General features: G+C 38.2%; 1 protein-coding gene across 3 annotated transcripts; it reads left to right on the forward strand.

Moving 5' to 3' along the window:
• Nucleotides 1–4,954: 4,954 nt before the first annotated feature.
• On the forward strand, nt 4,955–19,145 carry prrx1b (paired related homeobox 1b). 3 transcript variants are annotated; one of them, XM_080887567.1, is made up of 5 exons: nt 4,955–5,784; nt 11,095–11,270; nt 15,091–15,272; nt 17,535–17,589; nt 18,257–19,145. In XM_080887567.1, the coding sequence occupies exons 1-5, from the start codon at nt 5,538–5,540 to the stop codon at nt 18,395–18,397; spliced, it is 801 nt and encodes a 266-aa protein (XP_080743693.1). In that variant the 5' UTR covers nt 4,955–5,537; the 3' UTR covers nt 18,398–19,145. The 3 variants fall into 3 exon arrangements, with proteins under 3 accessions (XP_080743693.1, XP_080743692.1, XP_080743691.1); XM_080887566.1 differs by lacking the exon at nt 17,535–17,589 and adding an exon at nt 17,262–17,296 and having other exon boundaries at nt 4,969–5,784; XM_080887565.1 differs by lacking the exon at nt 17,535–17,589 and having other exon boundaries at nt 5,008–5,784.
• Nucleotides 19,146–20,437: the final 1,292 nt, after the last annotated feature.

Raw genomic sequence — 20,437 nt, forward strand, 5'->3', positions numbered from 1 at the left:
ATTTTCTGTGCGCTTAAGACGATAACAAGGTCAGATGATTTGCACAGTTCTGGGGTCTTTGGTTATTGATCTATCGCCATTCCTACTTAAACCCCGATAGCTGTCTCTGAAAACTGTAATCAGTTTAGAATCTGTGTGGGAGAGCCGCAGCGGTCGGTATGCGAGGAGAAATCCCGGCGCAGCCGCTGCAATCAGGCGGCGTGCAGGGGGTGGGCGTGTGTGCAACATATGGTTCCCTGCACAGGATGTAAAGAGTCAACAAGGAGGCCATTTACTCCCAATTAGGGAAATAAAACAGGACAGGGGCCAAAACGCTACTCCAATCAGCACCAGGGGTCACTGGACAGCGGCGGCGGCGGGCCGGGCCCCTCATCATCATCATCATCATCATCCTCAGCCCGGGGCCAAGGCTACACAGAGGGACTGAGCTAATGCACAATGAGCAGACAAAGAAAACACATTACGACCAAGAGGGAGGTTTTGGTTTAAATCTGTATATTTTGACTGGCAAGTAGTGGAAGAAGTGCAATGACAGAATACAGTATTAATATTATTACTGCGCATTCTAAGTACATGTTGCAGAATTCACACAGTGCACGAGTCATTTGATTTGACTAGCTGTAACTGCTACATTTGCATTTAAATTGTTTCTGTGCACATAAAGAGAAAACATTTGTGGAATGACACACTTATGAGACTGTCCGTTTTTGTATAAGGTGCAACATTTTCCATGTTTGATCTTCGAGTAATCCAAAAGTAGTCAGATGATCTTTTTTGGTTGCTTATTTTAAAAACATTTCTACACTGTAAGTGACATGATGCACTGTTTTCTCCAAGTTCAATAACAATCTAATGAACTAAACAAAAGCAGCAAAGTTCAGTTTGGAGATATGACTTTAAATATAAATGGAAAATATCACAAAACCTGAAAAATAAATCCAATACACAACCAAACTAACATCAGCATATAAGTCACTGTATTTTTCTATGCCTATGTATTTACAATGCATATGCATTGTAAATATTTAGGTCGTGTCATCTGTGAATTCTGAAAATTTATTTAATGGAATCCATCAATGTACAGCTTGCGGCTCAATTCGAACTATTATAGAAGTATAATTTCTTTTTGACATTAATTTTGGATTGTGAAAGTGGTTGTTTTAACATTACATATTAAAAAGTTCATCAACCAGAATCTGTCAAATTTGTTCTACAGTCTGTATTTTCTTCTGTGTGGATGGAAGCCTTGTAGAGTGCAGATGCAGGCTGAAAACTAACAAGTCAAACAAAAAATATAATAGAATAGTTCAAGGGAAAGAACATGTTTAGACATGCTTCATAAAGACTTTTTTTACTTTCCCTCCACCAACTGCAAAACAGTGCACACTCTAATTATCCCTCTACACACTTTCAGTTCTGACATAAAATAGAGAGTAAAGTTTCAGGAGTCTGTGATCAGGTTGCACTCAAAAATCACCAAAACCCGTTTTGTGAAACTTTGCATTAATTTATGACCATTCCTGTTTTTGGCTTGTGCACAGCCCTAAGATTTGTGAGATGCACTTTACTGAAGTTAAATCTGAGCCCAGAAGTTGCCTGTCAAACTCAAACAGATGATGTAACACATCATGTAAAAAAGCACACACACACACACAAAACCACTTGAAGCTTGTAATCAACAGTTGGTTGTGATTTGGGGAATAAAGAAAGTCACATTAATGTAGAATAAATACAAAAAAGTGTTGCAACAACAACACTGAAATGGATAGCATACATTTTTTGTATTCATATGGTAATGTTAAACTTGGTTAGGCATGTTTTTTTTTTTTAAACAGTCTCATTAAAGCAGTGCTTATGTTACTGGTATGACGTGATCACAACACTTGGACTTTTCTACATCTTGGAATTCATTTATGACTGAATATTTCTGACTTTGATGGCCTATGTTCCTGTTTTGGGCTGCTCTGTCAGTCTGTCAGCTATGTTAGAATGCACAGACTGATACAATGATATTTATTGGAAACATTAAATACGTGCAAGCTATTGAATGAAGCTGAAATAAGTGGAATACTCATTTTTTTATTTCAACCATGTTATCATTTGTCTCTGAAGTGCTTTAAATGTGTTTGAGGCTTGGTGTTTTTAGATTATGTTCCATTCATAAATTAAACCCATATATTGTAACAGCAAAATAATGTGCACAAATAAATCATTTGCAAAGTACTTTTGTGCTAACCCTGATACTGATTTCTAAACCATTTCAGCCACGTGCACAGATTTTTCCTGCTAACATCACTTCTGCAGGATGGCATATTTGTCTCAGAGATGTTTGGACATTTCGATTTGCCACAGACAAACTGTAGCAGCCAGGGCAAACAAGTCACTTTCACATTGAGCTCAGAACAAAGAATAGGGGCCCTGAATGAGAACACTGAGCTTGAGTCATGGGGAGGCCTTTTCCCCCCATTTTTCATTCTTTCTTTTTTTTTTTTCTTCTTCTTCTTTTTTTCCCTTAGCTGGCACCAGAATCGACTTGTAGCCATGAAAAGCGAATCTGGGGGAAAGCTAATGATGAAAAAGTCTACTCTATCCCTGTGCCTTCATTAAATACATGGAAAGAGCGAGCGAGGCACATCTGGATTCAATCGGTGGCCCTTTGATGGCATCAAGTGTTCTTTTCCCAGATCAGGGGCTGGAAGCTACAGGACGTCTATGGCACCTCAGAGCCTAGAGTCAACTCTTGCCATCTGAATACATGACCCCACTGCCATAACTGGGTGGCTGTGGTTCGTGAGGTAGCGCAGGTTATCTACGAATCGGAAGCTAAGCGGTTCAATTCCCCCCCCCCTCACACACACACACACTCTTTTAGTCTGAAGCTTCCTTGGACAAGAGTTGCAAAGAAACACTTGTATATATAAAAGTGTTTTTAATGCTGAGTTAGTAGAAAAATTAAGTACCATTTCATTTACAACAACATTAGCTCCTTCCATTTCATCCCTCAACCTCCCTCAGTCAGCTAACCTCTAGCTTGTGTATGAGACAGGAGTCAATAACCAAAGCATTTCATGCTTTTCTAGATTTCACTCCACTATATTTTATCTAAGAAAGAAAGAAAGAAAGAAAGAAAGAAAGAAAGAAAGAAAGAAAGAAAGAAAGAAAGAAAGAAAGAAAGAAAGAAAGAAAGAAAGAAAGAAAGAAAGAAAGAAAGAAAGAAAGAAAGAAAGAAAGAAAGAAAGAAAGAAAGAAAGAACTGGCAAATGTGCTGGTAATCCCCTACGATTCTAGTACCAGTATAAATGATTCTTACTGCTTTTTTTCATACTCAGGCTGTTTCATCCTTAGCTGATTTGAAACATGGAAATCCCCCCCAGATCTCCAGTTTGAGGAAATTCAATAAATTCACATTGTATTTCTTTCTTTTTTGTTTGTGTGTTTGTTTGTGGCCTAGCTATGCTCCTGTTTTTTCTCCGTCTGTCTCTTATTTCATCTCACTTCTCTAAAAAAAGGGAGTTTTTCCTTCTGACCGTTGCCAGGTTCTTCCTCACGGGGGATCATTTAGACTCACGCTTTGATACTTGTATGGTCTTTACCTTTTCATATAACACGCCTCGATATGTCTTTTGGTCTGTATCCAGAATTTCTGACTTTAATTTTCAATGCTTTGAAAAGATTACAGCTGATAATCAGAATTTTTGCCTTGTATTACATATCAAAAATTTTCTGGCACCAGTGAAACTGAAACTGTTTAAGGCCATCAGTTCAGCATTCAGCTATGGACTGGAAGGGGAATTTGTAAAAGTACCTGAAAATCCTAGTCTGGTGTAATATTTTAATGGTGTGATGACAGAGGTAAAACTATCATGAAGCTATCAGGGGAGGGCTGTCAGGCTCTGGTTGGCTGGTAAATTAATATATTAGATCCTGGACAATATTTGTGAACAGGATGTCATGTAAAACAATTCATCAATGTATTGAATGGGATCTGCATTTTTTAAGTGCAGCTCATGTAGATTTTTGCATATTTTGCAATTATAAAGTTTAAAAAAATTGTGAAAAAATTCCTTTTTTTTCAATTTCTTTAAAGGCCAGACAGTTCAGTGCCTATTCAAGTGCCTGTATATAGATAACCAAGGATTAGACATGGTGCCCACTAAACACATTTGTAGATGCACTAACAAAGTGTGGGTTGACCCAAAAAATTTTTAAAAAAAATTTGTTTGTTTTTTCTTTTGTTTTTAGAATGTATTTAGTGGCAGGAACATCACGTGTAACATACAAATAAATACACTGTCAAGAAATGTAAAACTCGTGCGTTTCTTTTTCGCGATCTACAAAATGAAGAATAAAACATTGTTAAAAATCACGATAAAATACAAACAACTATCACTATTATAAAAAATACACTTTCGAGTGATGTTTGTGGGACCTCTCGCTGGCCTTGGTAATTAGTTTGTAGTTTAAGGAACGGTTTTCAGTTTCAAATCTAAATGTAAAAGAATGGATGGTTGGTGCCATAGTCGCCCTGTAATTTGCTTCTATCATTTCTCTAGCTCAGCCAGCACTCATGCGGACAATCCTGTGGATAGACTGACTGGCACTGGTTATGGTTGATTTAACTGGTGGCACACCGCAGGACATTCAGAGTGGGTTTATCAGCACACAAAGATAACAGCGTGCCTCCCTTCACACTCTGCTGCCTCCTGCATCCCCCGTAAGGACTCTCAAGCTGAGGTTTATCAGAGAAAAACGGCCAACACCAGGCGGGCTGTCGATGCTGCTGATGTGATGTTTTCAGCTGAAGGGGGAAGAGGGTGGTGGGGTCATGAAAAACGTCAGACACAGCAAAAGCGTTAGCACGCAATTACGGACTTCTTATTAAGAGTGCGGTTGAAAATCGGCCCACTTTCGTAGTGCAGCAAGTCTCTCTTTCCAGCTGTGTGTGTGTGTGTGTGTGTGTGTGTGTGTGTGTGTGTGTGTGTGTGTGTGTGTGTGTGTGTGTGTGTGTGTGTGTGAGAGAGAGAGAGAGAGAGAGAGAGAGAAGCTAGCCTGAAGGTGAGGCGGTAACGTCCTGCCTCCGTGCCTCTAGCTGCAGCTGAGCCAGATTTGTGCGCACACAGAACTTTACGCATCTGGTCGTCATCAGCAGCAGCGGCCACTCTTCCTGCTCATATGTGGCTCAAACCGAGGAGGAAGAGAACGTCTTCTTCTTCTTCTTATATGATTTCTTGAAATTGAAAAAAAAAACGCGACTGGACGAACACGGGTCGGTCATTTTCTTCTCTGACTCGTACTGCTGGATGTATTGGCTGTAAAAAGATTTAGTGGGGAAAGCAGGAACAAGTTCGTTTGAGAACTCCGTTGCTGATTTGGATGTGAACAGATCCACCCTCTGCTCGGAAGTCCCGAGTTTTTATCTGGCTGTGTTTTTCTAGAGGCGCTGCTAGTGCTTTCTGCATGCACGGATCTACTTGGCTCACTTGCGCTTCTCTTTCTTATTACCGCTCTCTTTTTTTCCGCTGGTTCCCACTTGCGTCATGACTTCTAGCTATGCACATGTAATGGACAGGCAAGCTACGATACCAAACCGCCTGGAGAGCCCAATCACGTCTAACCTGGACAACTTGCAAGCCAAAAAGAACTTCTCAGTCAGCCATCTGTTGGATCTGGAAGAGGCCGGGGAAATGGTCGGTACCCAGGCAGACGAGAGCGTCGGGGAGACGGGGAGAAATATGCTGGAATCTCCGGGGCTGACTAGCGGGAGCGACACGACCCAGCAGGAAAGTAAGTGAAATGCTGATGAAAAACATGTTTTAAAAGGATGGGACGAAGCTCAAAATAACACGTTTTTTTCTTATTATTTGAAATAATCCTCAGCGAACTGTTTTAGCCCCTGTTGATATCCCAAGTTATCATTCATCATTTCTTGGAAACAAATCAAATCGCAGACAAAAGTAGTTCTCTTGACAGGCTGAAAACGAAACGTGTTTCTTTTCATGACTTGCTGGCGAGCGTCCGCGCGCAGACCGCACGAACGGAGCTCTGCGAAAAGCCGCGCGCATGGAAGGAATCTTCTAGTGAGTTTTGGCAATGCATCATCCCTGACGGTCTCCCCCTCAAAATGACCATTAATTTACCATTAACACTCTGATGTCAGTGAAGTATGATGCTGATGGTGGACATGGTCAGTGAAGTCTCCTTACAAGTCTAACTTCGGAGTAATAAATCTTTTCCCCACGACTGTTGACCTCAGCAGGGCGCTTTGTTTTGCCCTACATTTAAGAAGAAAACACCAATAATGAATTTTGAAAACAGACTGAGTCATGTAGACGTGCGCAGGTGTGACTTATGCTTTGTGAATATTTGCATAGCCCTATCACAATTTTTATTAGAAAACATTTTAAACAAGGCCTCATCCCCGCTGGGTGTGCAAAAATGAAGCCGATATCTTTGACACTACAGAGGCGGGATCTAATCCCTGGGCTGCCGTTGGAATTCCACTGTGAGAATCGAGGTTAACATTTCCAACTTTTCTTTTGGTATACGTCACTGCCGAAGCCGACAAGAACCTGGATAAATTCAGCGCAAACAAACAAATACAAATAGATAAATAAATAAAAAAAATGCCACTGCACGTCCTCTCCACCTCACCGCTGAGAGAGTAAATAAACGCTCCCTTCTCCCCCCTCCTCTTTTTCTGCTCAGAGGGCCATTTGGAGAAGTTGACACAAACGTTATAGCCTTTAATGAGTGTTATTGTTATTTTTAAAGGCTAAAAAATCGTCTGTGAGAAATATGGAGGAGGAAGTGGCGGGGTCACGTCGTTAATCTACGGTTATTTTCAGCCTGTCAAACACTTTCAGAATATCGGAGCCTAGTCATTTGTCATAATTACCGCGCGTGTCCTCGTTCCGACAATTAAAGAATCAAATAACAGCATCTCATCAGCTCTTAATTTGTGGAAACGTGACTCTGACAAACCACAGAAGGAACGAATCGATCGGATTTAGAAAACAAATGTTTTAGAGTGATGAGTAAAAACTGTAGTGCTAGTTTTCCGGCTTTTATTGCATTAAACAAGAAATCAGACTTGAGCAAGTTTAACATTATGATCTGAATTATTACGCAAGTACATTATTATTATTATTATTATTATTATTATTATTATTATAGGCAACAACTGATTCAAACATTTGAAACATTTTTAGTCCACGTTTAAAAAAAAACTTTGCACAGATGTCCATTATTTGCTTGGGCGTCCGCAAAATTTAATAAAAATCCAAATAAAATAACAAAAAATTGCCAACTACACTTTTAGTTAGGAATCAGGTCCCCTCTAACGAATTTGTCTTGGCAGCAGGACTAATTGACTTTCACTGATCGCTGCTAATGAGATCAATCTATAGTCCCACGTGTTGACCACACTTGAAGCTGCCAGAAGGATGATGATGGTGCTGATGATGGCGCTGATGATGGCGATGGCTTTGATTTGCTGTTTTAAACATCACCCTGGAGGGTTAATTAAAAGCTGTGCGACACCAAACCGCTGCCCAGGCGCTGCACGATCTATTAAATGAATGAGTCTTTTCGGGAAGCTGAGTTTTTTAAAAAGCTATTTGTGCCTGCGTTCTCAATAAACCTCTACGTGACGGCATTTGGACCCATGAAGGTTTCCAAATATTTTATTCCACGAAGAAAACTCGCGTGGAATTGATAGTTTTTAAATACGCTTTAAAATTTAGAATTGTATACAAGTACTGTTAAAAATACCTGCGTGGATTCCGTTTTGTGTGGACTGTCCTCTGTCCTGTCATATTTTTTTTATTTAAAATCTAAAAATGAAGTCCGATAGAATACTGTAAATAAATACCTTTTTTATACAGGCCTACAAACCTTTTGATTTTATTTTTTTTTATTGCTGAATCGCCCTAAAAGTGTTATTTAGCAGTCAAAATGTTTAATTTAAGTTATATAATAACATTTAATTCCTATATGTTTAAATGAAAGTTTAGACGCACATTTAGGTTCTGACAGATCTTATTTGCTGTCCACTTTTCTCCGGTTGTAAAGTCGGCGGGAAGGGCGTCACGATTTGCTCCTTAACTCTCAGCCTGGAGACGCGCAAACGCTGGTTTCTGGTGAGAAAGCTGTATGCGGTCGTTGGTTTGCCATGTGTGGCCTTTACAACTCCAGTTTACTGCAATTTGTTCTTTTCCATTTAATAAACAGAGTTTCAGCCCAAAACTGTGGACCGTGGTGTCTGCAGAGCTGCTGTAATCACTTCTAAGAAACTTTGGTGCTGTAGCTATGTTAAATATTTTTGAAAAAAGAAAGAAAGAAAATAGGCACACACATTTTCATGTAAATTAATGAGGTTATTTGTTTTTGTCTGTGGTACTGCAACATGGTCATTGTTCTTTGTGAGATTAAAACGTGAAAAAGCAAAAAACAGGCCTGGAGAAGTCATGAAACTACTTATACTTGCATAAACTACTCTCGTTGTGGATTCAGTCCTTCCTTCCAAGATTTACGTTTTATTTTCAATAGAAATGAAATGAAGATGTCGTTAGTAAAATCTATTGGCTTAAACCTCATGGTGGCAGGATGCCCACAAAAGGTCACAAGGCCAGTCTGATTAACTGGATTATGAAGAAGAAGAGCAAAGGATGGGGGTAGTTGTAGTTTTAGGTTTAAGGTATTTTTAAGGCATTTAGCGCATAAAATAAAGGCAAAAATATGAATACAATAGCTACTGCTTTTTATTACTTTCAAGCACTTAAGGAATAAAATATCACTTCATGGATTTGTTTTAGTTAATGAAGCATCTTTGCACTCTCCTCCTCAGTTTATGGGTTGGCCTCAAATGTGAAGTAGAACCAATTTAAAGGGCTCAAAGAAACCAAAATGAACATTGTCACTCCAACCCTTCAGCAACCCCACCCCACCTACACATACACACACACATCTATTTGTGACTCAAACTGTCTTACAGCCTTCAGTAGCAATTGTGTTTAAACGCTGTGTACTGCAACCATAAAAATCATAATTATTTGTACTTATAACTGTTCATGGTTTCAGCTTCTGAGTCTCGATCCAGAAATAAAGGTGAAGATTCAGTCAAACAAAACAAATGAGACATTTGGTTGCAGCAGTAAAACAAATAATCGGGTCAACAGCAGCACACGATCAAAATCTGAAGCAAGTAAAGTGAAAAATATGGACATAAAAAAATCATAAATTCACACAAGAATACATTTTTTTTTATTTACAACAAATTATTTTTCTGTCTTTGCTTTTTTCCTCTTGCTATTTTTAATGTATAGGCCTGTAAAAATCCTTTGTATGGAGCAGCAGAAGAAAACACTTTGTGGTCAGCTTGACTGAAATAAATTCATTAAGAGTTACAGACAGACATCACTTTTTATTTTAAGGGCTCCATTTTCGATTCCAGCAGGTGAACAAGTTTACATTTGGGGTTTTTTGCCAATCGACTGACAGCAACTCTTAGAAGAAATGTTGACAGCTAAACAAACAGGTTACTTGACGATCGAGTAATGTTTGACACACTGCCAGGAGTGTGTGCGAAAAATGAATCAATACAACAACAATATCCCGTGTTTGGCTGAAAGTTCATATTTCTACTAACAAACATGCTCCAGAAATCTTTTTTTAAAAAGTGCATAAAACTGTAAATGAGCATGAAAGTTGAAGTAGTTTCTATAGACTTAAATAAAGATTCCAAGAAGTGGAAATTTTCAAAAGTAAAACTTTTTCTTCAACAGCAGCCAGCTCCATCAGGTAACACATTACCCGATGGATGAATGTTGTGAATAACTTTTAATTTTTAATGTATTCCACAAAATTTCCAGAGCATGTGACTGAAAGCTCAGAGAAAAACTGGTCTGTAAAAAGTGCTGCAATAAAAGTTCTACTTAATGATTTTTACATTAAAAAAATACACACAGATGTTTCCAGAAACACGGCCAATATTTGCCATTCTGGTTCATTAGATAAAGTTTATGGATTTCGTGTAACCCCAAAATAAAGAATAACACATTTAAAAAGAACTACTATCCCAACAAAACGAATGTGCTGAATACAAAATCCCAATCAGAGACACAAAATCTGTAGCAGCAAAAACCCAAATGATTCTTTTTGTCTCAGTTGACTGAAATCTCTCAAAATGTTATTACTGCTAAGTAGCATGAAACACTTGAGTGTATTGAGCAACGTCCTACCTTTGCATATGTGTGTGCACATAACTACAGACTGTGTGTATGTGTGGATGTAATTAGGAACACTTTAGATCACAGCCTTATTTTTCTGTGTGAAAGTATTAGTTTGTGGTCCTGTTGTGCAGCCACAATTCACCAACACTGATTTCACCCAGCGGGAACTATCAGACTGAGCACATGGAGCTCTTCCATAATGAATTACACATTCAGCTTTGCCAAAGTGATTCTGTTACTTTTGTTTTTGGCTTGTGTGCTAATTAGTTAGGTGAAGAGCCAAGTGACGTGTTTCTGCAGATCCAGAAATTATTTCACAGCTTTTTAAAAGAAATCGTACTTTCTATGAGGGTAAATATTCATACATAATATATAGTTTTATATATAAACATTGTTTGTTTACAAGAAAATAATGATAAGGATAAACCACAAAAGGTACTGTTAATAAGTCAAGTCTTCCTCTAGTAAAATGTAGAGCTATGATACGTTGTGTCGTTCTTTGCGTATTAAACTTATTAAATGACCTTCTGCTCTAACTGGGCAGAAACAAACCTCAACTTGTTGACCTCAATCATCAGTCTTTAAGTGGTAGTGTATCTATCTGGCTATCTATCGATCAATCGATCAGTTTTATTCATTTTAATTTGTGACTCAAACTGTCTTACAGTCTGCAGTAGCGGTTGTGTGTCAATGCAGACAATGCTTCCTGCTGTATTTATATAACAATATAACAGTTACAATTACACTTATAGTTAATTGCAATTATAACTGTAATTATATAGTCGTTTGATTTTTTTTGGGTAATGCTTGAGCAGAACGAAGCTGTTCCTCTGATTCATAAAGTTCCTTCTTCCTCTTTGTGCAGATGAACAGATGAACACAGAGGAGAAGAAGAAGAGGAAGCAGCGCAGGAACAGGACCACCTTCAACAGCAGCCAGCTCCAAGCTCTGGAGAGGGTGTTTGAGAGGACACACTACCCCGATGCTTTCGTCAGAGAAGATCTGGCTCGCCGGGTCAACCTCACCGAGGCTAGAGTGCAGGTACGAAAAATGTATTGCCACAGGAAGGTGGCTTCAATGCTACGTGGCAAAAAAGAAGAAAAGATGTTTTCCTGAGATTATAAACCTTCAGTAATAATTCCACATTCTGATACTTTTATTTCGACAAATACTGATTCCTTGACATTTGATTCTCCTGTTATTTGAACATTTGATTGAACTGTTGGCTAGATTCTAACTTAGGTAAAGAGAGAAACAACAAATGCACTTATGAGATTTGAAATTAGTGTTGTACCAGAATAAGTCAGATATAAAATAAATAACTTTCTGTTAATATACAGATATGAACTTATATGATACAAATCTTAAAATAGAACATATTAAATGAATATTTGACTAAGCTGAAAAGTTTTAATAGGAAACTGCAGTGCACGCGGTCACACAAACAGCACGACTCCTCACAGCGTCAAATCATCTGTTAGCTTTTAACTTAGTGTATTTGGTTATTAATCCTTCCTAATAGGCAAAAGTCATTAACAGCTTTAGATTTTGTGTTGAACTAAACTGATAAGAGCTGACAAATATCTCTTATCATGCCAGAGTGATCTTTTAGATAATTACTGATACTGTAAAGTCTGTTAGCAGTTTGCAAAAACTCCCCAGTGAACCGACCGTGATTAGAAAAGTGCATGTAATGATGTTTAATTTCCTCAGTTGTTTACAAAATGTGTAAAACACACAAGTGCTGCAACAAAAGGGCTGCTAAATACGATGCTGTCAGCGGGAGAATGAACTACTGACTTTGATATGAACGCCACAAAAACAGATACAAACTGGGATGTATAGTGTTCTGAAATGGGTCTCGTAAAATGAATGTTTCCAGTTGTTAGTAAAAGTTTTGAATTCATGAAGGATTTTTCATCCAGACACACACTTGCGTGCACCGAACATCTGATAGTCTGCATTTCTGTTCATGAAGCATGTGTTGTATTCCAGCGTGTCATATAAGTCTAACATACTGAATTAGAAATGATGTGTTTTATTATGTTGCGTTATAATTTTTTCGTTATATATTTCACCACAAAATAATTTGCATGAATGCAATAAGAGAAAAAGCGTTCAAAGATCAACTACAATTTGAATTATTGTCAATCAGTCCTTTGGTAATAGATTCTGTCCTACAGCAGCTTGACTGATATTATGATTTGCATATTTAAAAAATGGTACTGTGGTGTAGTGGTTAACAGGTAACCTCACAAGCAAGAAGGTTTTTGGTGTGAACTTTGTGGTCTGCTGGGGCCTTCCTGTGTAGACTATGAGTGTTCATTGATTGCTTCCCAAAGACCTTAAACATGCATGTTGAATATGATAAGATGGTTCTCATTTGGGCAAAGGTGTGAAAGTGAGAGCGGGTGGTTGACTGTCTACGATGGACTGGAGATGGGCAAGACGTATCCTATCGCTCACATTATGTCTCCTTCCTCTATGTCCCTTAGGTGGAAAAGTAGTAAAGAAAATGGATGGATTAAAAAAAACATAATTATAAATGTTTTTATTAATTACAAAACATGTAAATGTCATTGAGTTTATAGCTGTCACACAGGCGATCAACTTTAAGGTAATTAGCCGTACGTTCAGCAGCCCCAGTTCAGACAGCAGACTCTGAGATGACATTTATGTAAATGCAAACGTCACACTCAGCTCATTCTTTGTCCTCACAGCTTTATGACCAGTGTTTGTTGGTTTTCTCTTTGTTGTACTGGATAATCTGCCACTCTTCACTTATAAACAAGAAAACATTTTTTCTTAAATGCACTTAGGTTTGCCCTAGAAACACGTGACTTATGACTAATAATTAAACACGTGCATTTCTTGCAGGTATTGATATATACAGTGTCTATAAACAAATCAGTGCTATCTTTATACAAAACAATGAAAGTATTTATTCTGTGGCCAGAGTGAGAGGGAAAGAGGAAATAGTGATCTGGGAGTGAGACAAGCAGCACATCTGTGATTAATGTGTAGCAGAGAGCAATGCAGAAATGCTTTGATAAAAGACTTTGGGTAATTCCTGAGGCAGTGCGTCAGCAAGCCCCTCTGAGTGCATACAACTTATAATAATGAACTCAGTTTCAGAGTAAGGAAAAACATCAGCATCCTCCACCTCAGTCATCGTCTACTTAATGAGATGGTTCTGCTGGTGGGGGGTGATAAGGACGGAAAGAGGTGAACTACAGATGAAGCATGGACACACGAGCGAGAGCGTGTGGACGCATGGTCATTTTAGACATTAGACTAGATATTTGGATTGGAGACAAGAGTTTAGGTGGTCTTTATGGATCTGCTCCTTTATGGGTAAATATTTTACTACAATTTAATAGACATGAAGCATTTCTTTTATACTGTGTTTGTCTTTTAATTGACATTAATTGCTGTTTGTGTACAGAATGTAGAAAATGAGCTTTCTTGTGTTTAAAAGGTGTTGAAGAGTGAGACACAACTATTTAAAAAAAATCCATAATGATAGATCGATATTTAAAAATATCTGAAAATATCTGTTACACTGACCAATCGTAGCTTCAAGGGATTTCTATAGATCTTCAGACAAAATCAAAACGTTGATTATCCCTGTAAATAATAGTGGAGTGTAATATGGTCCATGGAGTGCATGTATGAAGCACTTGTTAGGCCATTCAAAAAGCAAAGTTACTGAGTTGCCATTATATCCTGATCTGGGTATGAGAACACATGTCTGAGGATGACTTTCTTTATTTTAGAGCTTTTACCAACAGCTCAGAATTTTCTCTCACAAGTGAAACTGTGAGTGTGAGACACCATATAAAACCTCTTTTTCTTACTGATGTCATACGACTTAATTCAGTGCTGACTGAGAAATTTTAGCATATTTGACTGCAAACTGTTGTAGGATACCACAAAAAACACCCCATCTTACTTCGGACACAGTGAGCACGAGAAACATTTAGAGCTTCTATTTCACTGCATGGTTAGAGATAAAATGCGGTTTGTTGAGCAGGCCACAAAGTTGGTGATTACATGGAGAATTATGAAATTCTATGAATGTGCCCAGACTATAAAGATAGAGGTTTCTGACACATTACCAGCTTTCAAGGTCAAAACTTAAAGTATATTAAAAAAAAACTTCTTGCTTAATTGACCAACATTTTGGTCAATACAAAAAAAAAAAAAAGACCAATGAGTCTGGAAAGACTCACCATAGTTCCTCATACTTCACAGTGCTGTGCCCGAGCTATAAATATTAATAGTCTGGAAAAAACTGAAATTTTGGCATTTTGGGCATCACCATGTTGTTTTATTGTAGTCAGAGTTTACTTTATATGTGGACGAGAAAGTGGAGCTAAAAGTATATTAGGGAAGGCTTTCTTTAAAGCCTGATATCGAATCAGTGTCAGAAATATTTAAGCAGGACCACTGGCATACTGGTTGGTATGTGTGTATTTAGCTAATGAAATCATAATAACCCGTTGAATAAATCTATTAACTATGGTTGAAATTTTGCTGTGAGAAGTTGAAGCTTTTTCAATGAGAAAAAAGCTTGAATACAACTCTTTCAGCTGTATTCAATTGAGTTTAGCTTTATTTATATAACACCAAATCTCAAAACCAATGCAAAGGAAGAATTCTCTTCTCATTGGTTCTTTAACAGGAAGAGACTGCAGTATGACTCTTCAGCAATGGCTTCATATCTAGTGGCTACATCTTATTTTTGATATACATATATGTATGTTATGTTTGGATTAAAGGAGCAGTGCTTTCATAGTCATTGAGATTAAAAAGCGATGACTAAAAGACAAACAATGTGCTCTGTCCTTTGACTTTGCAGGTGTGGTTTCAGAACAGGAGAGCTAAGTTCCGCAGGAATGAGAGAGCTATGCTGGCCAGCAAAAATGCCTCGCTCCTCAAATCTTACTCAGGAGATGTGACGGCAGTGGAGCAGCCAATTGTGCCTCGCCCTGCACCTCGCCCCAACGACTACCTATCTTGGGGGAGTGCTGCGCCCTACAGGTATAGTCCCCTCGAACATCACTTAATAATCTTGCAGCCACATTCTGTGCACAAAGCCTACTTTGAATACAAATGGAATTCATTTTCTCAGTTTAGAGAAGGACTTCCATTTATTAGCAATTTCCCAAGAAATCTTTCCTTTTTCCCAGAAAAAGGGAAGAAAGAAAGGAAGGTGGGGAAAGTATAAAAAGCCAGAAGAAATAACCACTAACACGAGCAGTAACATCACCGTAACAGTTCTCTCTCTCTCTCTCTCTCTCTCTCTCTCTCTCTCTCTCTCTCTCTCTGTCACACACACACACACACACAGATGCTGCGTTCTGTTATTGTTTAATTTCCTCCTCTCCTACCTGCACATACTTTTCATTGTTCCGCTAAAAGTTTTCATCTCCTGTGATCCTGAACTCAAGCAGACTTATACCTCAGACAGTTCACACACACACACACACACACACACACACACACACACACACACACACACACACACACACACACACACACACACTGTCCATTCAAACTATATTTCTACACCAACAGCGATGCCTTGTGCATTTCGAATAGTAAAACAATGTTATTTTTCTTTTTGTCTAATTGTCCATGCAGACAAACTAAGGCTCACTGCTGCAGCATATTCTGTGTATCCAAAGCCGCATGCATCTAATGCCTCCATGCCGCAGAGCTTTAATAGAAAACAGTTAAACGTCCCATGTCCTCTTGTGCAGCCTTAAACAAAATGATGAACATCTGCACCAAGTTTCAATTAATTCAGTCTGATTGCTTTTGGGTAAGCTTGCTGACAGACAGAACAACAAACAGACAGATAAATAAACAGCAAATAAAACAACTCTCTGCTTTTCAAATGTGACATGCTCATCTATTACAATGAACATGCACACTTTAATATGACCAAATCACACATACACAAGGTCTCAGAAGCTGATTAATCACTAAAATTAATTTCTAATTAAAAGGACTGAATCACCCAGTGCATTTGTTTGAAACTGAGCTTTAGGTTATTACAAATCCTTAGCAAATGTGAACCAACGTGGAACAATCTAGAGATAAAGGAAAAGTTTAGTCTTTAATAATAAAAGCAGACTAAACTACTGATGAGTTTAATCTTCTTTTTAAAGGATTTGTTAAAAAATAAAAATAAAGTAATGGCAGATTAAAAATATATACAAGTATTAAAAAAAATCACCATTAACCCAAATTTAATCTTCATGAACACATAAATATTTACCTGCATTTTACTTCCAAATTTACTTCTTGAAAGTCATTTCCTTTTTATAAAAAAAAGTCTCTTCAGCTTAAACTATTAGAAGTCTATACATCCCTAAATGTCTGGCCTGTCCATTTATTTCTCGTTGATGAACAATCAGGCGGAAAAAATTTCCACTTCATTTCTATAGCACTGAATATGAAATAATATCGCACAATAATCTAAAGCCAGATTGTGTTGACAGTGCCGTCCTGACTGTCTCTGAACGATTACACTGTAAACCCAAATGTTCAAATTCATTCGTGTAAACCTTCTTTAAAAAAAAAACAAAAAAAAAAAAAACGTTTTTTGAAATAACAAATTGTATATTCAAAAAATATTATACTCAAACATTTTATATATTGTTCTAGGTATGTGTAGACTAATGTTTTGTAAGTGTCTTACTGGCACCTCTCAAAAGTGGAAAATCTTGCAAGAAATGAATGTAGTGAATGTAAATGTCTCGACTGCAGCGTTTAATTTGTGATGGTATAAACTGGTTTAAAACTAGATGTTCCTGACTAAAGTAAAGGACTCTGCTTTTGTAGAGAAGAAAACCTTAAACCAGAGACTATGACAATAAAGAAATCTCAAGTGAAAATATTGGAGTTATATATATACTTAAAAATACTTAAGTAGCCAAGTACTACATCTTGCATGTAATGAAAATATTTAAATGATGAAAAAAAATGTTATTCACAATGACAACTTGATCTATTTGTTTTCAGGAGAAACGACTGGCAAGCATGTATGCCTAAAATAGGTACATGTAGTCTTTCCATTTTAATAACTGTAGTGAAAGTTGAGTGAATGTGACCTTTAAATGCTGTAATACTGAGTTAAAGATCGACCTCTGTTCCTACATTTTCATTCTGCCTTTTAAACTCTCTACATCTTTGCCTTCTACCCTTCATATGCAACTTTAATCTGTTGCACACATCTAACTTTAAGCTAATTGTGGTGAATCAAAACACCATTTTCCTCTCCCTGTCCCTCATCTAACCCCTCTGTCAGCACTTGAGGGCTGGGGATAGATCCTGTGACCCTCCTGAAGAGGTGATAATGTGAAAACAAACCATATTAAATCCACTACTGACCCCCATGACCCCTCTGTGCTACACTACACGAGATAATGAACATCGCACAGAATGACAGCGCTCTCCTGGGCAACATTTTTGTGACTCTGGTTACATTGGTCATGATTTACAGTAATTCTCAGTTCTGAAACTGAGTATAAAATGTCAAACCCTACAGCTGCAGCCAGGGAAATCTTTGTAGCAATAATGCTTTGTAGTGCCAAGAGTTCACTGTGCATTATCCCTAAGCTGGTATCCAATGGTGGCAGCGTGAGTGCCGCAGAAAATATTGCCCACAGAGAGTCTCTTTCTCTTTCTCTCATATATATATATATATATATATATATATATATATATATATATATATATATGGGTCATTATCTTTCTGCTTATCTTTCTGATTTCTGCTGATTAGGTTTCACATACTGCTATTAACAGACAATATAACCACCAGCTTGGTGCCTAGACAACAAACATGCAAAAACACCGGTCATGTTCCTGTAGGGATTTTAGCTTTCAGAGTAGTTGATGTCACATTTAGTTTCAAAGGTTTTTTTTGTTTCTTTACATATTTACATAGCTGCAGGTGATACTGTAATCCACAGATGATGTAACTTTTCACCTATTCTTCCTCCTTCCTCTCTCAGTGCCATGGCTACCTACCCACCCACCTGCTCCAACACCAATACATCCCAGGGAATGAACATGGCCAACAGCATTGCCAATCTGCGACTCAAAGCCAAGGAGTACAGCTTGAACCAGGTGCCCACAGTCAACTGAAACACTGAGAGGCTAGGGGATCCCAGGGGAAGGGAAGGAGCCCTCTCTACTACAAGACCCCCCAGACCCAGAGAAGGACATTGTCTCTGGGATGAACATTATTCCACATACTCTGGATCAAGAAGTATTCTTTTCTTTCTGGAGCAGCCATGATGGTATACTACTATCAATGTACCAATGTGCAAAAGTGCAAAAGCGTGTGATGGCAGGATTTTCCCCAAGCCAAGTTTTCTTTTTCTCCTCAGCATCACTGAATTCTTGTTCACACAAAAAGACATCTAGACTGGATGCTGTAGCCAAATATCTGCACAGTTTTGCATTTGTGATTGTGACTTAAATGGAGGGTTAGTTCCAGTCAGAGAACTTGCTTAAATGGAGACTCATATGGACTACATGGAATCCCACTTTTTCTATGGTGTTGGATAAAATTACACACCATAATTGGGATCATCTACTTTCTTTCTTTTTATGTCTTCAACAAAATGACAATGACTTCCTCTGACATTTATACAATTTAAATTTTTTTTCACATTTCTTTCCATTTTATACCACTGACAAACAAACATTTTCAACACATTTTGAATTTCATGTAATAGTCCAATATAAAGGAGAGGCTAATGTATTTCTGAATCCAAAATCAGTAGATAATTTCATATGATATCCTTTATTTGTAACAGAATAAAAAACTTGTATATGAATAAACATGCGTTTCAAGCAATAAAATTGCAGTTTCAACACATATCAGAAGGGAGAAAACAGTTGTTTTCCAATATTTTCCAGGTTTCCAACACTTTCTTTAAACAGTTCCTGACTGAGTCTTTACGCTTGCAGATTATTATAACAAAAATATACTGCCTACGATCAGTCAGCCTTGAATTATGCTTCAAGAATTATAAGGAATAAGTGTGTTTATAGATGAGACCATTTGGAAAGCAAACTGATCACGAACCTCATGCAAACCCCATAAAAAGAGAGATTTACAACCAGAGAACAGATGCTCCTTCAGAGAAACCCCAAGGTCCTCCTGCTTTGTGTGGGGGATAGGCTTGGGGGAGGGGTGTTTTCCTGATTACCACAACCTGAAATTTCCATCTTAAAAATAGGATATTTATGAGCGGCGAAATCTTGTCCTTGCTATGGAGGCCCTCGGGTCTTGTTTAACTGTATGACTCTTAAACAAGGTGTTTCTTCTCCCTGCCCCTCATAACCTTCACTGTCAACAAACATAAGTTGATACTGGTCTTTGAATGGTGTTCCCAGACTGTAAAAGCCAGGTTGAATGAAACCGTAGCTGATGAGGAAGTGTTTTAATTTGGTGGACTTAAAAAAAAATTGGCATGCGTGCCATCGTATGAAACGAACGAACGAATTGTCATTTGCATAAGTTTACACTTTGCCTAAACCTTTACGTTAGTGGTGTCAGCAACATTACATATGTGTTGAACGGTGTTTGCAACATCTCCTTCATTCTTATTGTTATGCACGAATCTGTAGAAAACTCAGTGGGATGCAGGCCTTAAACTGTTTATAAGAATGAAAATCTTCATTTACACACAGTAATTTGGGTAGTTTTTCATAATTCAAGTATCTTCAATGCAAGCCGGCACTGTCAAACAGTTACAGAGCAGAGCAAATGTTAGTCATAAGGAGAGAAACGGTTCACTGATGAGATTTTAGGGGTTTTCCTGACTTGTATGTCACTTTTAAGGAGGGGTTTTTCTTTTTCCTTTTCACCCATTTCATTTCTTGCTCTGGGTTGTTTTCCTGATCACTGATCCCTGACTTTGGGATGTCCAGTGTCAGACCCCTGTCACCCTCTCCCCTGCCAGGCGCCCAGGCTCACCTTTCACAGCCAGGGCCTGGCTGCCCCGAAGTAATTCCAGATGTGGAGATCTTTTTGACCTCCCAACCCACCCCCACCTCAGCTTCCCTTCTTCATCCTCCTCCCCCAGTTTCGCCTCCAGGCCCTGGACTGCAACTCCATCAGGGCTGACAGCGTCCCCTCAGACATCGTCTCTACTTGAATGAGCACATGACATACAAGGCAG

This window comes from Rhamphochromis sp. 'chilingali', assembly GCF_963969265.1.
Source record: "Rhamphochromis sp. 'chilingali' genome assembly, chromosome: 7".
Classification (NCBI taxonomy): domain Eukaryota; kingdom Metazoa; phylum Chordata; class Actinopteri; order Cichliformes; family Cichlidae; genus Rhamphochromis; species Rhamphochromis sp. 'chilingali'.